This window comes from Amphibalanus amphitrite, unplaced genomic scaffold (genome assembly GCF_019059575.1).
Source record: "Amphibalanus amphitrite isolate SeventyFive unplaced genomic scaffold, NRLGWU_Aamphi_draft 001121F_arrow, whole genome shotgun sequence".
Classification (NCBI taxonomy): Eukaryota; Metazoa; Arthropoda; class Thecostraca; order Balanomorpha; family Balanidae; genus Amphibalanus; species Amphibalanus amphitrite.
Genome location: NW_024882615.1, coordinates 203,952 through 223,261, shown reverse-complemented (window position 1 = coordinate 223,261; position 19,310 = coordinate 203,952). Strand labels below are relative to the sequence as shown.

The window sequence follows — 19,310 nt, the reverse complement described above, 5'->3', positions numbered from 1 at the left end:
CTGCTCGTCCACGCCTTAATTCAGCGATTGTCGTCATTCTTAAACACAAGATATGACGACCTATTTTAACTTCGGCAATAAAAGTTCCCGGGTTTCGGCACCATGTTATAAATCGAGGACTAAGACAACTTCAACAAATTCATTTATATTGCCGAAGCAACAATCAAGATACAAACAATACGAATAGCTCAGATTACAAAATCCAATTTCAATCCACAAACTCGCTGATCTTCAATTTCACATTATTTGTCGCGCGCGGTTCGTGCACTTTTGGGCAGACGACTTTCAATACACAACATATGCAAAAGCATAATGGCTGATCTCAGTCGGTCTTGAATTCCGTCCGACACCTGTTCAGCCATATACCTCCAGCCGTGCCCGATGGTGTACGCCGGGCAGCACCATGACAAGCATCATCACGGTAGGCGACCTGTCGATCACCCAGGACGAGACAAAGAGACAGCCGCCGGATCAGACCACGGCAGACTACCGGCCACCGGACGCTTAGCGGCGCTCCCGCCATGATAATGTATTCGAGAAACGGATTTCGAGGACATCCCAGGATTTGGGAACAAGTGAGATATTACGGATTCTCCTGTGAAATGTGCTGTGATAATTTTACAAGAATAGACCAGCGGATCTAACGGATTTACCTTAGCATGATATATGCAATATCCTCACAATATCTTCACTAAACATCTTCCCTTTTATAACTGGACCGTGGACTGGTACTAAAATATATGAATTCGTTTCCGCGATAACTATCGCGACCGGACTTTGCCCGCAGCACGATTCTCTCCTCGAGTGAGAGAAGGCCAGCCAGTGTGATTGTGAGGCAGGCTGGTTGCTGGCCAACACTACCGATGCATACTGAGCAGCTCCTAAACTCCGAGGCAGAGAAATCCCAGAACAGCATTCACATGCAGTCGGAAGTCTGCATGCCACATATTTTTAGATGTTTGGAGGATGGCATCATGTTTGCCAGAAAAATCATCGGCAAGTAATTAAAGCTGTGACAGGAACAATCACATGTGTGGACGTGTGGTCTATGGCAGACAATTTTCTCAAAACCCAGACGCATGCTCTCTTAACAAGCTTCGTACGAAACGTTGCGCGACTGACGTCAGCTGTTTTTCCTATACTTGTTCTGTCGAACGGATGCGGTGGTCAATACTGGCCTGCCGCTGAAGTCGCGGGTCTTCCAGGGTAGGCCGCTGTCACCGACACTCTTTGCCGCCCCGGCAGCAATCGCCGCTTCAAGTGGCAATCACGCTGCATTCAAGGACACTTTGCGACTGCAGTGCGTCAGCGTTCGTAGTGGCTAGTCGGAAACTCAGCCTGAAGCGCGCAGCCTGCTAGTCGCTGTTGCTGAAACTGCGCAGTGCAGGCGACAGGGCGTATATCATATATGTGACTTATAATTGGTCCTAGTTGAGGACACATGCGGGACACACCTATATCAAGCTGTTCTGGAACGCGGACTCCAGTCTATGATAGCACAGTCGCCAAAAGCTGAAGAAAAATTGGATTATTTGACACCAGCCCAGCTAAGATCGTGCTACCGTCACATAAGCTCGTTATCTTCGTTAGCTTTGCGTCGATCCGAGTGGAAAAGTTACCGTATCGGAGCAACTACGCTCGGCACAACTTTCCATGGCGAAATAGAAGCAAGAACAAAGCAACCATTGGCCAGCATAAGACGTCTGTTTTTTTGCCGTGGTGAAATAATGTAACTATGTGGGCCCTAACACAGTGCAGTCTTCACATATTGGTCTTCATCCGAACAACAATGACGCAGACCAGTGACCACAAATGTAAGCAAAAACAGAATCGGACTTATCCATTCATTGGATTTCAAAGGACAGGTAAGAAAGTAACAATATTGTGCTTTTACTGCGTTACTGTCAACATTTCTGAGCCCATATTGACACTGAGAGCTGTTTTGCATTCGCCCACAGCACGGCGGGCGCATTACTATTGTGAAGTAAATGACATCCACGATAGTTCCAAGTGGCATTGGGATAATGTATTATTCCTACCGGATCAATCCAGGCAGTTTCGCTGGGCATAACAAATAGCCACATCGTATGATGCTCTGAATAGCTAATACAATGGCCAATAAGTCAACGTGGCGGTCTCACAACACACGCTGGTACCGAATTAGAGCGTGCCACAATGAGAGAGGCTGTGGATGGTAACAACTAACAATAACATCCAAAAGAGACTTCTGCTGGAGATTACACTATAAAATATTGGACGATAAAAACATGCAAAAAAAGGAAAAGCTGCGGCATAATATTTTGTTTCAGGATGCATTTTCGTTTTAATATCAACCTGACCGGCCCATCCATTTCTCAAACGTCCATCACCTTTCCCGAAACCGGATATGCGCCGGCCAGCAAAATCACAGCGGTCATCCGTGAGGCCATCCGTCAGTGACCGCTACATCAATACCCATCCGTATCCGCACAGAGGCCGCCCATCAGCGTCCATCGGGAACGCACACAGACGCCACTTCCCGCCGTCCCTCGCTCTCCTTACTCTCAGACTCCCTTCGCATCTTTCCCCTTCCCTTCCAATTTTTTTTTTTCTCCAGAAATCGCTTCATTACCTTGTCTCCTAACTGATTCTCTATTTTCACTTCCTTTCCGTTCGCCAAGCTCCCCTTCCTTCTCACCCATTCCTTACATCCCATTTCATCACTTAACCACCATGTCCTCCTCTATCCTCCCACCCATTCCTTCCCCCATCCTCCCATCCCCTCTCCTCCCGCCTCCACTCACCGATCTCATCCCAGGCAGCGGCGAAGTTGGCTTTGAGCACGCGCTGCACATGGTCGGCCACTGTCAGCTCGACCTCTTCCAGCAGATACTCGTCCTCATAGCCCTCGTCCGTGTCGGGCAGGCCGGTGGCCGGGTCACAGTCCTTCACCACGTACCGCAGCGTGGCGCCGCACGAGCCTGTGGGAACAGTAGCAGACGAGATCAGGTATTGGATGGAGTAGTCCGGGGGTATAGTGGTGGGAGTCCTCCAAAGGGAGGAATCAGGGTTGAGAGGGTGAATGTTGGACTTCCAAGAATCTTTACTGAATCTTTAGCACATAGTAACAGGCGTTATTTCTATTCTACAGTGTGACAGATAAAGCCTGAGGGCATGTTTTGATGTTGTAGCACATTTTCATAAAATGCCACACATTATTCAGCATACGCTGGTAGAGCGTGACGTGGAAATGTCGCTGCAAATTCTGATGCAAGTGCACCCTTGCCAAGTCCGGCATATGGCCTGTCTGAGCTCATAATGGAAACTCCTCTGTCAGGCCTGAATTTGAGTTTAGAGTTGGATCCGTGATCCTAAGATTTGTATCGCTATAAATGGGTATCACTACTTCGGACACGCATCCCAATACGAAACAGACGCAATACAAATTGCACGGCCAAAGTCACCCACACCGAAAGAAGAGATCATCTCCGGTCCACCTATCTTATAGATACCACCGACAGCACAGGCAGCCCGACCCAGAGCGGCGTTCAGCATAGATAGTAGTGTCGTTTTTCACGGAAACACTGGGCGTAAAATTTATGGGTGGGACGTTGCATATAAATGTCACAGCAAACCACCGTACTGATTACAACATCTGGTATACAAACTGTTCCACAACTTTTCTTTGTTAAAAATGTCCACGGTAAGTAACTGCGATGTTGTAAGCAAACAGATGAAAATGAAAACAACTAATTATATCCACGTTGGAAGACTAAAAGCATTGTGCACACATCTTAGCGCTCGAACAAGTTTTCTATTTTCATTCGTGCGCCGGCGATTTCAGCCAGCCGAAATCCAGAGCGGAGCGCCGCGGCGAGCGGCACCACCTATCATCCTCAGTTTTCCATTATCTCCGGCGTCGGCTGCCGCGCGCGCCGCGCAGTGGCCCCAAACTGCCCGCTTCATTAGCACATTCGACTGGACCGCTGCACCGATATCGGGGTCAGGACCTGCGGCGGCATCCGGTCAACCCAGCTGACCTCAGCTATCATGAACTGCCGAGGTAGAGTCCAGATGTCTTTGGGATAGCCAGAGTTATCCCTAACAGTCCGAGAGAGCTCAGGTCAAATGAACGACTTAAACTGATCTTCAGTGAAACCGACCGATTGCAGGTAATCCAATGCTACCCAGAACCACCAAGACGCCCACGGCCCAGGGATTCCCCGACCGACTACCTCCGGATGCCAGTAGAGGCGGAACACCTTCAATTAAGGGGGGGGGGGGGCACTGCCGACTTTTGGTCCCATTCTTTCCATGCAACGCCCATAGGGCTAATGTTAACCCTCGCATGTGTAGGGGGGGGGGGGTCGGATGGACCCCCCATTGTTTTTCGCGAATAACTCGCGTAAAAAGCGGCTGATCGCGACGAAACTTTCAGTACCCTCGCATTGATCAATTTTACACCTACCCTGAAAATTTCATGACCCTGACCCAAATGACCTTTGACCTGTGACCTCTTTTCCGAGACCATGTTTGGCCGGAATCGCGATTTCGCGTATGTCGGCTCGCACTAGCCGCGTGTTTGCAAGCTTTTCGTGGTTTCAAACGTTCAAACATGTGATTTGATGTTACTCCCGTGTGTGTCAAGGTCACCTGAAGGTCAGGTCAGGTCATTGACCTTTGGTGACCTCGGGTGACCTCGGGTCACTTTTTCGAGTTTTACATGTTTCTAGGCTAGTTTTTGGAGCTGAATTCGAATTTAGCAACCATTTGAACATTTACGAAGTAGTTTTGGTGACTTCGTAACATGTTACGAAGCTGTCAGAGGCGTTTGACACGTACTACGAATACCCGTCACGACGCCTACTGGTTGACCTGACCTGACCTGACCCGACCTGGTCTAAATGCTTCAAGACACCATCTGTGATCAAAACTAACACGATATTCGTGATCAGCACCCCGAAAAACCCCTTAGCAGCCACACTTTACGACTTTCTAACAGGTCCCGATTTTCCCGACTTTGGGTCATTGACCTGACCTGGAAGGTCAACCAATGACCTAGGACCTTAAAATTGGGTATCATCGGCTTCCTCTCGTCACGGGCAACACGCTCGTTTTTTCCGCGAAGCTCTAGCTCGATCAGGGGCCAAACGGCAAGGGGGGGGGGTCCAACCGACCCCACCCCCCTACACATTAGAAGCTGGCAAACGCCGCACACATGCGAGGGTTAAAATGCCAAAATCAAAAGGGGCACGGTGCCCCGGTGCCCTCCCCGTTCCGCCGCCTATGCCGGACGCCCCAAACTAGCTCAAGTTATCCCAGCTCACCCAAAGCTAAATAAAAACCTGAGTAGCCAAAAACGACCCCGACCCCAGCGACAAGATAAACTACTCCCAGGTCATCCAAAGCCCCGAGGAGTCCGCCAAACCCCTTCCCCCAGCCAGCCATAGGGAACCCCAGCTGGTGAGCCAGAATCACGGTAAGGTAGCTGCGACCGGCATTTTGATCGATGTTTTCGGCGGAATAGGATATCGTGTAGTGTAAATATTACGGTCGGTTTTTGTCAGTTTGAGGGAGAAATGGATCCCAGGTTGATTTTTATGTCAAAGGCTAAACCCTTTACCGGTGCAAATGGGCAGGAATGGCGCCGCTGGCTGAACCGTTTCGAGGCACAAACTGTTACCTGGTCTGCCGCGGAACGTCTGCAGTGTTTGCCGGCCCTGCTGGAAGATGGGGCTCTGGACCTATATGCGTCGTTGTCGGCGGCTGCCCAGGCCGATTATGCACAGGTTGTCGAGGCGCTGAGTGTGCGTTACGGCTCTGAGGTTGGTCCACTGCAGGCACAGGCGGAACTGGCACGCGCGATGCAGACACCTGGGGAGACAGTAGCCGATTTTGCCGATCGTATCCGTCATCTGGGACGCGCCGCGTATCCAGACGAGGGCGTGGGAGACGCCCCGGTCGAGTTCCATTTGACGAGCCGTTTTCTGTGCGGACTGCGTAACGAGCAGCTTCAGAATCAGCTGTGCAGCAAAAATCTGAAAACGCTGTCAGCTGCAATTTCTGCAGCCCGAGAGCTGCAGACACGTCACGATGCGATGCTGGCAGTCCGGCAATCGGCTGCGGCGGCGGCTGGCGCCGTTGCAGTGGCGGCTCCTGCTGCTAACTCACAGGAGGGCGCAGTCGCGGGTCCCGTGACGGCGCTGCCGCGCGGTCGGGAAGTGGTATCAGTCGCCGGTGACTTACCTGCCGCGGGACGAGGCGGCGATGAGACGGAGACGGATCGGGTGCGGGCGCTGGAGCGCCGCATGATGGAAATGCAGCAAAGGCTGCACGAGCTCGACACGTCTGGCCACCACGGCGGGCAGCTGGGGGGCAGACAGTCTAGTCAGCTCGCCTATGATCAGTCAGCGGTGGCTCTAACGACAGCCGCGACCCCGGTCAACCTGCGCTGTTATAACTGCGGCCAGATCGGTCACACGCGGCGCGCGTGTACGGTGCAGGGAACCGCAGGTAGAGGCCGCCAGTCCACCGAAAACGTAGGCCGTTGCTTTGGATGCGGTGAGGCTGGGCACATGGTGCGTAACTGCCCGCGCTCGGCTCGGCAGTCTGCTACACCACAGAGACTTCCGTTCTGTCTCGGCTGCGGTAGGGACGGGCATTGGCTGGCGGACTGCCGCATGCTCCCAGTCCCGATGGACCAGCGGTCGCATACCGGACCAGTGCAAAGCAGCCGCCACGAGCCCCAGTACACCGGTCAGGAAAACTGATGGCGGCCGGTGCTGAGGGACAAGCATCGGCCCGGCGTCCATCAGGGTCCCAGATCACGGCGTCGGTGGTCGAGGTGCAGTTGGGAACACGGCGAGTCTGGGCCCTGGTGGATTCCGGGGCGGACTTCACGATGATTCGCGATGGTCTGCAGGAGCATGTCCAGCGGGAGCTGGGGTGTCGGCTAACGACGCCATCCCAGACGGCACGAGGGGCGGGCGGTGAGCCGCTTCACATCACGGGGGTTGTTCAAGACCTGACAATCGAAATCCAGGGAAAGACATTCGCTACTCCCAGCGCGGCAGTGGTCAAGGGACTGATGTACGAGCTGGTCCTGGGGCGTGATTTTTGCTGCCGTCATGGCACTGTTATCGATGACGAGGCGGGAGTGATCAGACTGGCCGGGATGTCAATTCGTCTGCCTCCGTACAGCGCCATTCGACCCAGTCGGGCGAGAGTTCTGTTGGCCGCCACGACGGTGGTGCCGGCGCGGTCAGTCATCGTCGTCAGAGCTTCTGTGGTACCAGTCAACGGGAAGGTGAGTAACCCGTGTGCGCTGCAGGGAGTGATCGAGCCCAGTCACACGGCGCTGAGGGAGGACCTCCTGATTCCGAGGGAGGTGGTGACTGTGGATGGTAATGGCACTGTTCCGATACAGCTGACTAATGTCGGTTCCCACGAGGCCAGATTTCTTAAGGGCAGCGATATCGGGACGCTGTACACGATTCTGCCGGGAGGTGACAACGAATTCGATCTGAGTGAGGATGATGGTCTTCACGCCGGCGCTGTCACCGGTGGCGGGTCGCCGCGGGGCAGCGACGGCGACCAAGGCGATGATGATGATGTTCCGGCACCAGTCACAGCAGTCGACGTGGACGGCTCCGACATGTCTGAGGATGGCAAGTCCCGGCTAAGAAGCCTGGTGTCGGAGTACCGGGACATATTCAGTCAGCACCCAGGAGACATTGGACGCACCCACTTGGTGCAGCATCGGATTGACACAGGCGATGCCACTCCGATCCGGCAGCCGGCCCGCAGGATACCGACGTCAATACGAGACCAAGTGGAGCTGCAGAAGGAGCAGATGCTGAGGGACGGGGTGATAGAGGAGAGCACCAGTCCATGGTGTTCCCCCGTCGTCCTGGTGCGGAAGAAGGACGGCTCTTTTCGCTTCTGTGTAGACATGAGGGCGGTGAATGGAGTCACGAAAGGAGTGGCATACCCTCTCCCTCGAGTTGATGACGCGTTGGACTCAATGGCCGGTGCGCAATGGTTCACCACCCTGGATATGGCCGCTGGTTATTGGCAGGTTGGCATGAGCCCGGAAGACAGAGAGAAGACGGCCTTCACGACGGGACGGGGTCTGCAACAGTTCCGCGTGATGCCGTTCGGCCTAAAAAACGCCAGTGCGACGTTTCAGCGCCTAATGGAGCTGGTGCTGGCAGGGCTAGATACGAAAACGTGTCTAGTTTACCTGGATGATGTCGTTCTATTCAACAGAACTGAGAGCGAACACCTGGATACACTGGAGGAGGTCTTCGGGCGGATCCGGCGTGCAGGCCTCAAGCTGAAGCCAAGCAAGTGTCACCTAGCCAAGAAGGAGGTGACATTCCTCGGCCATCAGGTGTCGGAGGAGGGCATCCGTCCCGACCTAAGGAACGTCGAGAAAGTGCTCACATGGCCGGCCCCAGTAACCGATGATGAAATGAAAAGTTTCCTCGGCTTGTGCGGTTATTACGCAAAATTTATCGAAAACTACGCCGAGGTCAGCCGGCCTCTGAGGAGCGCTGCACTGTCTCCGGGGCGATTGGACTGGACAGCCGAGATGACTCACGCCTTCAACCAACTCAAAAGTGTGCTGGCGTCACCTCCGGTACTGTCGCTGCCGTCGTTCAAAGGGACATTCGTGCTGTATACCGATGCCTGCAATGGCTCTGTGGGATCAGTACTGGCAGAGCGGGTCGGTGAGACCGAACGGGTCGTTGCGTACGACAGCAAGGCGCTGACGAAGTCCCAAATGAAATGGCCGACCTATGATAAGGAGCTGTGGGCCATAGTGCACGCGATTCGGAGATTCCGACAGTACACCGTGGGTGCTAAATTCCTAATCGTGACAGACCACAAACCCCTCGCAAACATCCCACAGTCCATCGCAGTGGAAAGGGACGGGACCGGCAGACGGGGGAGATGGGCAGTGGAATTGAGCACATTCGACTTCGAAGTGGCCCTGAAACCGGGAGTCGACCACGGGAATGCGGACGCGCTGTCGAGACGCCCAACGAGGCTCAAGGAGGCGCTTCCAGACACAGCAACAGCGGTAACTGCCCTCATCTCAAGCGAAGATGCTGGCGTGGACAGCACCCGAGCCGCTGACACGGCCGTCGCGTCGTGGCTCTGTGCCCTCGTTATGGCCATCACCATGGTGATCGCGAAAGCCGCTCTCACCCCGGCCGAGGACAGGCAAGATGACGGATCTGCAGCAGTCATGCGGCGAACCGCGCGTGATGACGGCTCCTCGGGCATCAGTCGGGTCGAGGGCGGGCCGCCCAGTCCCGACGGTGGCACCGGGGATGCGTCACGCACAGGGGCGGTCAATGCTGTTGAGCAGACGATCGAGGGTGGAGCAGATCCCATCGGAGACAGAATGGACACGGGACAGGACATTCGTCGCGCACAGGAAAACGACGGCGTGCTGCAAAAGATACGCGGTTGGTTGAGTCGCGGCGAGCAACCAAAGCCGGCCGAGATGGGAGAGTGGAAGCAGGTGCTCAACTCCCGATGGGCCGAAGTAAAGGTCGTCGATGGGGTGGTCGGAATCACGTCTGGGGACACGTTTCGGGCGGCTGTGCCAAAGAAGCTGCGGCATGATGTCATGGCAATGGCACACGACCACGTCACGAGCGGGCACTTGGGGCGTCAACGCACCTCGTTCCGTGTCAGACGCCGGTTTATCTGGCCCGGCATGTACGGAGAGATCCGTGCGTTCTGTGAGGGCTGTACCCTCTGCCAGAGGAGGCAGCGGCCAGCCCCGGCCAAACGGGCCCCGATGGTGACAGAGTTGACCTCCAAACCATTCGAAAGAATTGCAGCGGATATCACTGAGATGCCGACGTCACTCAGAGGAAATAAGTGTGCCCTAGTCATAATGGATTATTTTTCCAAGTACGTTCGGATTTACCCAATGGCCAACCAGAAAACAGAGACCGTCTTGGAGGGCCTCCTTGACTGGGTCCACGACTTCGGGGTCCCGGAAAGGCTCCACTCCGACCAAGGCAGCCAATTCGAGTCCCGACTTTTCCAAGCGATGTGCGAGAGACTGGGCATCAAAAAGACACGCACTACTCCGTACCACCCCGAGAGTGACGGCATGGTTGAGAGGTTCAACCGCACACTCAAGGATATGATCAGCAAGTACATCGACAAAGAGGGGCTGCACTGGGACGAGGAAGTAAAGGCGTATGCGATGGCGTACAACTCCTCGGTGCACAGCACCACGGGCTACACACCGTACTTCCTAGTGCACGGGTTTGAACCCCGGATGCCCCTGGATGCAGCATACGGTCCACCTCCTGAAGCGGTGCCAGTGCGGAGCTACTTGGAAGATCGGCTGCGGGTCATTCGCGCCGCGTATGAGCGAGTACGGAGCAACTCTGCACGCGCGTCACAAGAAGCCTGCAAGAGGTACAACCAGAAAGGGCGAGCACATGCCTATCAGGTGGGAGACAAGGTCCTGGTGCGCGACTTCACAGCTTCAGCAGGCGGGAAGCCAAAGCTGGGCCTGCCTTACAAGGGACCGTGGACGGTTGTTGGTCACATCGACGAGCGGAACAGCGGGGTGGTCTACAGGGTTGTGGGGAGCGATGGGAAGACCCGGGTGCTTCACCACAACCACCTGAAGCCGTTTAAAGAGAAACGGCAGCGGACCGGCGGCGAGAGGACCGGGCAAGACAGAGAGGCGACAAGAGTCCGCCAGGCCGCCCCTACGCCCCGACCAGCAGATGAGCAGGGCGGAGGTCGGTTCGCGGACGACGAGCGGAGTGGAATTCCTCAGCATCTGCTGCTCTTCCAGTGTCGTCCTCCGGCGGCAGGAGCTCCTGGGGGAGTGGGGGAGGGGAGAGCAGACGAGCCTCCTATCTACGGCCCACCCACTCCGCGTTTCACGCGGGCTGGCCGTATGTCGCGGCCGGTCGTACCATATCAGGCGGGTTCCGCTTTCTAAGGGGTGTGCAGTATCGCCTAAATGTCCGCGGTGTATTTTGTATATATTCGCCAATAACGCGTCGTTTGATTTCAGACCTGCGGGAAACATCCGTACTCGTAACCTGATCCCATGGCCGAGGGGGACGACATCCTGCAGCAGATCTTGGGGGAGGACGAGTGGGAGACCATCCTTTTTTCCTTCAACATGGCCCCAGGAGATCAGGGCGATGCTCCGGCGTCGCCGCCGCACAAGAGGAAGGCAATAGAAGGGTCGGAGAGCTCTCCAAGGCGGAAGGTTGCCGACGGGACCGCGGTCCGCGATGGTCCGCCGAGGGGGAATGGCGGGTCGCCAATCCCCTCTCCGGTGGAACAGGAAGGGTCGGAGAGCCCTCCAAGGCGGAAGGTCGCCGACGGGACCGCGGCCCGCGATGGTCCGCCGAGGGGGAATGGCGGGTCGCCGATCCCCTCTCCGCTGGAACACCCAATGAGACCGTTGGATGATACGGGGCGGCCCTCCGGTCTCATAATCGGCGATTCTATTGTGCGGCATGCCGAATTTGCCACTAATGCCCGTAACTGGCGAGTGGCAGTATGGGTGCCGCCCGCTAACATCGGCAAGCATTGGGCAGGATGCCTGAGCAGCGGGGCATTGATCGACGTGGTTCGTGCATGGGCTAATACCAATGAAGTGTACCCGGCAGCCATAGCACTGTGGCTCGGGGGTAACGATGTTTACCCCCGCAATGGACCACCCAGAGAAATGAGCCAGGAGCTGTGGTCGGCAGTGACCGCCCAGGTGTCAGAAGTGGCCACCATTGCACCCGTCATTCTGGTGGGTCCGACGCCGCGGCCCTCGCGGGATGGGTTGACTGCCGAGTGCGGGGCGGCCAAGTGGGAAAACACGGCTGCGTTCGACCTGGAGAGAAATGCATTTGACGAGCGACACCTACGGGGTCGTGCGGCAAAAACTTTCTCTGTCCGCGGGCGCCACTGCAGCGACACCTGCCGTGTGGCTCCAACACTATTGGCTCAGTCTGTGCGCCCACGCCGTGCCGCGAGCACCGATCCTACACATTGTTCAGCGTTCTTGTCTTTCCGATTGTAGTTGGACCACATCTGGTGAGTTCTCCCCACGTGGTGGGTGCATTACGCCGAGATGGCCTGGCTGGGCCGTGGTGTCGTATGTTTATGTTCGCCCAGTGGGCTCGCGGCACTGGCAGCCGGCTCTCAGTTAGGAACTGCCAGACCAAAGTACCAGTCGCTGGCTGTTTTATTTTTTTTTCTATCATTGCCTCTAGGGCCCTTGCCGCAGGTTCCTGCACCACCGACAACTGTGGTGTCCCCTACGGCCGCAGGGGCGCGCCGCGGCCCGCGATCGCGTCGTCGGCCATAGCGCGTTTGCGCCGGCGACCGTATACGCAGTTACGCTCGTGCCGCAATTCAGGGAGTTACGTCTTATGCTGCCACCAGACTGCTAGCCTCGTATCTTGTTGTATTCATCGCCCTGTCCACGCGCATGACCTAATGTCTCTGTGCACCCAAGGCCAAGCCACCCTGACGCCATCTTGGCGGGTCCGAGCAGCAATCGTGTGACCTCTGCCCAGCGATCGCGTGATCGTGACGTCAGCGGTAGGTGTGGACACCTCCAGCGCTGGTGGCGCCGCGGCGGCAGCGACAGCAACTGCTGGTAGCCACGTGGCCGCCAGCGGCGCAGGCGCGGGCGTGTCATTACGTAACCGTCATCCGCGCCGTGAGGCGGCCCGGGTGATTCACCCGCCGTGACGTCAGCTGACCGTGACCGTGGCCTAGCGGCCTTTGGCCCGGCGACCGGACCGCAGGTCCGCAGTTGATTGGGGGTCGTCTTGCACCGGGTCTGCAGCGGGCCATCTGGGCTGGAGTCAGGTCACTGCTGGCTGTATGCCACTCTGTGGGAAGCAGCGTTAGTCGGTCACAATTTGGCCAGACGTGTACGCAATCGTGTATGCCTGAGAGGCAGCGTTAGTCGGTCACAGATTGGCCTGACGTGTACGCAACCGTATATGCCTGGGAGGCAGCGTTAGTCGGTCACAGATTGGCCTGACGTGTACGCAACGGTGTATGGGCTGGAGTCAGCTCACTGCTGGCCGTATGCCACTCTGTGGGACGCAGCGTTAGTCGGTCACAATTTGGCCAGACGTGTACGCAATCGTGGATGCCTGAGAGGCAGCGTTAGTCGGTCACAGATTGGCCTGACGTGTACGCAACCGTATATGCCTGAGAGGCAGCGTTAGTCGGTCACAGATTGGCCTGACGTGTACGCAACGGTATATGCCTGAGCTGCAGCGTTAGTCGGTCACAGATTGGCTGGACGTATACGCAACCGTGTATGCTATATCGGTTTCGTCCGCGTCCCACTCTGGGAGCGTCCAGGGCTTACGTAATTTTGTTTTTCTCATTGCAGGCATGCTCGTCGTAGGGGACAGCTATGCTGTCCACCTCCCCCGCCGCTGTTCGCCCCACCTTGCCGTGGCGGCGGCCGGTGTTCGCGGAGGCTGCGTCAATGACGACGGCTTCAGGCGCTGGGCCATCCGGGCCGCAGTTCGTGCCCGTCCAAAATGGTACGCTGGACCCGGGAGTTGAACGGCAACGTGTCGGTGACGTGTGTTGGGCGATGCCTGACCGAGCGTCGTCGCCGCGGGAGAGAGTCAGAGTACCTCCTGACAGCGGCCGCGGCCGCGAACTACTTCCAGTCCGACGGCATCCACCTGACTGCGGCCGGATATCGGAAGATAGCCGCACGGCTGCCGCCGTGGATGGCCCCGCGGCAGTGAGCGGGAGGGATATGTGTGCTGGATAGCGGAGTGGTGGCGCTGCTCCACCGCTGCAACGAGCACACTTGGTAACACGGACCTGAGGGCGTGTCGCGCGGCTGCGTGGTGATATGCGACTAATTACCTGAGCGGGCGGACGCCCAAGGGCGGCACTGTGTATATATTAGGCTCTGGCTGTCCCGGTCTGTGGCGAATTCGCTGGAGATTCGCCCCGGCGCGGTGTGAATTTGTGTTCGACGAACACAAATTGTATTGTATTGTGTTGTGTATCGTGATTGCTCGCCGCTGACCCGAGGGGCACCGGAGTGCGGACTTGGTTTGCGTATCATCGTGACGCTCAGCCGGGCGTGGCGCCAGGCACCCGTGCTGCCATTTTCGCTATGATTTATTCGTAGATGTGTGCGCGATTGTAGGTCTGCGCGTGAGGCTGAGGCCGGGGCGGGTGAGCAGGGTATGAGGTTGGTTTGTCGAGTGCTTACCGTGGCGTAGATCTGTTCGTCATTCATGTGATAGTGTGCCGCAGGGGAACGGTTGAGTGGTGTCACCCGGGTTGCCGTTACGTACAGATGTAGGTAGGTACTTTCCCTGTCAAGGGGGGAAGGGTGTAGAGGTTTGTAGCGGCCGGCAGCTGCTGCCACCTAGCGGCACGGCCCGGAAGTTGTCGGCGCGCGCCGGCGCGGCCGGCGCGGCAGGCCGGCCCCCGCCGAAGTTAGTTGGTAGCACTGCTGCTCCACGGCGTACATTTCCTACCAGCCCATAGGGTTTACATGTTAAATGGCCTGTTTTCGGCGAGCGATATCTCGGTCAACCTTTGAAGGAATCAATGGTTCTTAGTCTCAAATGATAGATTGATGAATTTTCTTTCGACAATTCCTCTACCATTTTTCACGAAACCCAGCCGATCTTCTACGGCGTACAGGGTAAAGATTTCTCTGCACGCCAGCACCCGCGATCCGCCTCTCCGATCGTCGGCGCGCGGTCCTCGGTAGCGCAGTCGGTAGCGTATCGGGCTACGGATCCGAGGGTCGTGAGTTCGAATCCTGGGAGCGCCGTGTGATTTCGGCTAGAATTGAATGATGTAGAATCTTGAATGTTTACGTAGTCAATTATTGATAGCTAATTGAAAGTATCTGCGCACTAATCGGCCCCTAAAACCTGTTATTTAAGGAATTTAATAAATGAATGTCACGTGCGCGTCACGACTGCCAACCATAAGCGCTACCATATTCTAGTTTGAACTAACTTTTTGCTAGTCCCGACCACATATAGTAGGTTTTCTAGTAGTTATACTAGAAATTCCTACCAAAGTTCGTCCTACCCTTCACTCAATATACCCTGCGGCAGGCAGTCGGCTGGCGGGCCGCGAGCCGAGAGGACGGGGACGCGGGGCTGCCGATGTGTGTGTACATAGTATTGTGTGAAAGTGAAAATACAGAAGAAACGTTACAAATGCATTACTGCCTCACTACTTATCAGAACAGCTGTGCAGGAAGACAAGACTGAATCACATCAGACTCCGTCGCAGTGTTGATCTATTCATCGTTATCACTGACTTGAGGAAACCAATTCACTGAAAACTCTTTTAAATAATTTCAAAATTCCTTTATATTCCCATACTGGGCCTAGTCTCAAAGTTCTGAGACTGTTGCGCCATTCCACCACACTACGAGCGTTGCCTGGTCTCAGAGGTTAGCCCAGCTAGTCCAACTGTTGGTGATTGGTGGCTAAACTCCAGCACTGGCCCCTCCCCAGGTGACCCATCTGCAGCCGGCGACTCGGCGTTACGCCGCTAGCGGTGACCAGCCGTGGGCGGCAGCTACTGACAGGCGGATACCGCCCATAATCTGACAGCTGTGGTGACAGTCGGTGACTGGCTGGGGCGGACTGGATCGATACACACCTAATGCCGTCATCCGGTGATATCAACAGTCAGCAGTGAGCGTGCGACTTCACAAAGCACTCACAGTCAGCAAACAATAAACAGCCAAGCTTACTTGGCGGGATGGGTGGGTGCAGTTTACAAAGTCTACGCTTGATGGAAGAGCACTACAACAATCACCTGGATGTTGTGCGCTATAACACCCAGCATCTCTTCTCCCAAAATACCGATTCCCAACCACACAGCCGAGAGATCCTGCCCCCTTTGAACCATGCTCTTTCCTTACATCCCGCCGGGACCGCTCCGTCTCCCTCCCACCCTCAGGGGGTCACGAAGGTCGGGTAAAAGACGCCTTCTCAGCCGCAGACTCGCGTGACTCGGAGGACCAGCTCGGGCGGCGGGTCCGGTATCTGTCAGCCGGGCGCCGCCCACTTCAGTGAATAATGAATATAGAGCACAAATGTTGGCTCGAGCGGCGCTGAGTTACGGCCCGGCTAACGGCGTCTGTGCGGGAGCCGCCTGGCCGGATGCCTCTTACGGCGACCATTATGGAGCCCTGAAATGGACACTGCTCGCATGCCGCCGCAGAGCCCGGCACTCGACCCCTGGTGGCCTCTGAACACCCCAAAACGGCCGCTCAACAGGCGTGCCCAAGGACAGGACGAGTTCAGGAGTTCAGGTGCTGCTACTCAAAGTGGACAAGGAAATCATCACAGACAAGGAAATCATCACCGAACTTGACTGAATGGAATCGTGACTCGTAGGTGCGAGCCTGGGCAATTTGTAAAAAGTCTGTACAACCTCACCATTCAGCCAAATTGTTATAACTAGGTTTTAGTTTCAGTAGTTCTCAAAAAGTAAAATCGATAAGTAATCCTGAGAAGAATAATAAAAAAACATCCAGCACATCGGCGTCGAACATCTGTCAAAATGATCCATTTCCTTGATGGATCCCCATGCCGCAGCACAACACATCAGCGTGAGTAGCATCTCCTGACGACTGACCTCCCCCCCCCCCCCGGTCCCGGGGGACCGACCTCCAGGGACCGCCCGCGGAGAGGCAGGGACAGACCGCCACCAGGGGCCGTGGGGGGCCGACAATTAGTGGTGATCACCGTCCATTCGGTGGGCCGGCACCCGCCGCGGGACCGCTGGGAACGGTCCGCAACCAGCGGGGCACAGGAGGTCGAGGAAGCCATCAGCGAATGGCCGACAAGAAACGACAGCGCCCGGGAGCCGAGGAAAAAGTCCCGATGTGCTTATCGATTTATCCTTTGTCATGGCTAGTTGAGCTTGAACGTTAAAGAGCACGATAAATCCTAGCGGGAGTTTTTAGAGAGATGGAGCTTCAGATAAAAATCAGGTCAGCAAACATCACCGCTATTCAGTTTACACGGCGAAATCCTAGATGATTTGGCGTTGTATTGCATTTCTGCCTATCTCACTCCGCTTCGAACAATTTCCCTGGTAGGTGATCGGAGAGCGATAGCTTCATCCTCCAGAGCATCGTTCGGAATTGTCAGGCCACATTTCCACGCTGTGCTAACAAGACTTCCACAAGAAAACAAACTTCATCTCATCCACTTAACCATCAAAGCTATTACAAAAGTCCCACTAACTCGTCGCAGAGAAAACGTTCGCCAGTCTAACAAAAGCGTTGAATGTTTCAGGAAAACCATTCGGAAGAGAGCCACCGCGCTGTCACGCCGTAGAAAGTTTGCTCGCGCCGAGAAAGAGAAAGAGAGAGGCCGAGGAAAGAGGAAACGATGGGAGAGAGCAGCCGTGGAGCGTGTCGGATGGCCAAGTGCGGGCGCTTCAGCAAGTTAAAAGGATCTTTTGAGTGGGTGGCACCGGCTGAAAGATGGCATTAATAGAAAAAGGGTAGATAGATGGATCAGAGGCAGGAAAAGTGAATAAAAAAAACATTGGGATTCTTGATGACATATAGCATTTTATCCTGTCGTTCTTTTTTAATAACGAGCATGTTCAATTAAGTATATGTTTAATTTAATTTCACAATTTAATTAAGCGTTGAATTTATGGGTAATAATGCACAACTAACCAAAATACAACAGTAGCGGCGGAACACCTTCAATTAAGGGGGGGGGGGGGCACTGCCAACTTTTGGTCCCATTCTTTCCATGCAACGCCCATACATAGGGCTAATGTTAAAATGCCAAAATCAAAGGGGGGCACGGTGCCCCGGTGCCCTACCCGTTCCGCCGCCTACGAAATACAATATAATTTAAAAAATGGGAACAAAGGCGGAACAAAGGCGAAATTAGTTGGTCTGAGGGCTAGCCATGGTCAGGCAGAACATCACGCCATCTGGAGATCACTTCTTCAGAGTATTGTAGCGAGCGCACGATAGGCACCAATCAGCGGCCGCCTCGCGCCGTGAGAGCGGGGTACGTAAGCTGGTGGCAGCGCCGGAAAACACGCAACAGGTAATAATGGTGAGTTGGAGAACGGGGAGGACTATCGATACGTGAGGTGGCAGAATGAGTGTCCAATAATGGACAGGACAGGCGGAGCGTGATTCTCTGCCACGGATGAGTTTTGTTTTTGCCGTTTAGACATACTTTGGCTGTCCCCACTTGGCTAGCTAAATTGTCAATTACACCTCCTCTCGGTAACATATTTAATGCCTTCTCACCTCTCTGAGAGTAGTACAGCGAACGTGGCATGACTTTCACTAGCCTAGTGCCCTCTAAAAATGACTCAAGGTTACGGAGCAATATTAAATTGAAATACCAAGCAACGGTAAGATTTGACAGGATAGTGTATCTCCCCGTCAACTGGTGTGAAACTACTTTTCAGCCAAGTAGCAGCCCATCTGCAGCTCAACTCCTGTTGTACTTTCACCTACCCTGCGGCATTTTTCCTGACGACTTTAGACAAGAACTTTATTTACGAACGCGACGGAAAACTACGAGAGAAAGAACACGCGAAGTTGGCCGGCTTTGGGAATTGTACTCGGCCGAACTGCAACCAAGCAGGGACGTTGCTAGTAACTTAGTCATTACCGAAGATATTTCATAAGGTACATCCTGGACTCACTAGGCCTTACTGATATTAGCTCATTCGACACAGTGCATAAAAACCTACTAGTTTCTGTAAGGAGACAATTAAGATGCATGTAAACTAATTTATGTAGAACTAATACAGCAAGTAGCTGAAATTAAACAGAGCTAGTCGTAAACACCAGCCCACTTTATCTGCTTTGAGCTTTCCGTGTGCACAAAACGCGGCACATTACTCTTGCAATTGACAGCGGAATGAGACCAACAGCTGCTTATTATTTGCCAACAACAAGTGCGACCTCAAAGTTCCCTCATTCTGAAAGCAGTTGAGCTGGCGGCTGCGGGCGGCGGGCCTCTGACCGATCTTCTGATGTGGGCGGCTGGTATTTGAACAATGCACTACTGCAGGAAGCGGGTCGCTGACCTGTCTGCAGCTAAGGATAGCTATAGGTAGAGGACTTGACCCGGATGGTTAGATCGATCTTCGGTTCCGGCCAGCTGAGCCTCGACCGCTTCTCAGCTCCGGACGACGGACATTTGACCGATGGGCCGGGGGCGGCCCATATTTGACCGAACCTCAGCTGGGGGCGGCTGAGATTTGACCGGTCGACTGGCGTGGGCCGGGCTGCGGCCGACCGGCGGTCCCGGCTA

General features: G+C 55.0%; 1 protein-coding gene across 1 annotated transcript in view; it reads right to left on the bottom strand.

The window, feature by feature from the left end:
- Window positions 1–416: 416 nt before the first annotated feature.
- Window positions 417–19,310, bottom strand: part of LOC122370305 (coatomer subunit gamma-2-like) — a 52,415-nt gene continuing 33,521 nt past the window's right edge. Inside the window, exons 14-15 of the mRNA XM_043345776.1 lie at window positions 2,784–2,960; window positions 417–430 (exon numbers count right to left, since the gene is read on the bottom strand). Coding sequence (XP_043201711.1) covers window positions 417–430; window positions 2,784–2,960 — 191 coding nt within the window. The remainder of the gene's footprint in view (window positions 431–2,783; window positions 2,961–19,310) is intronic.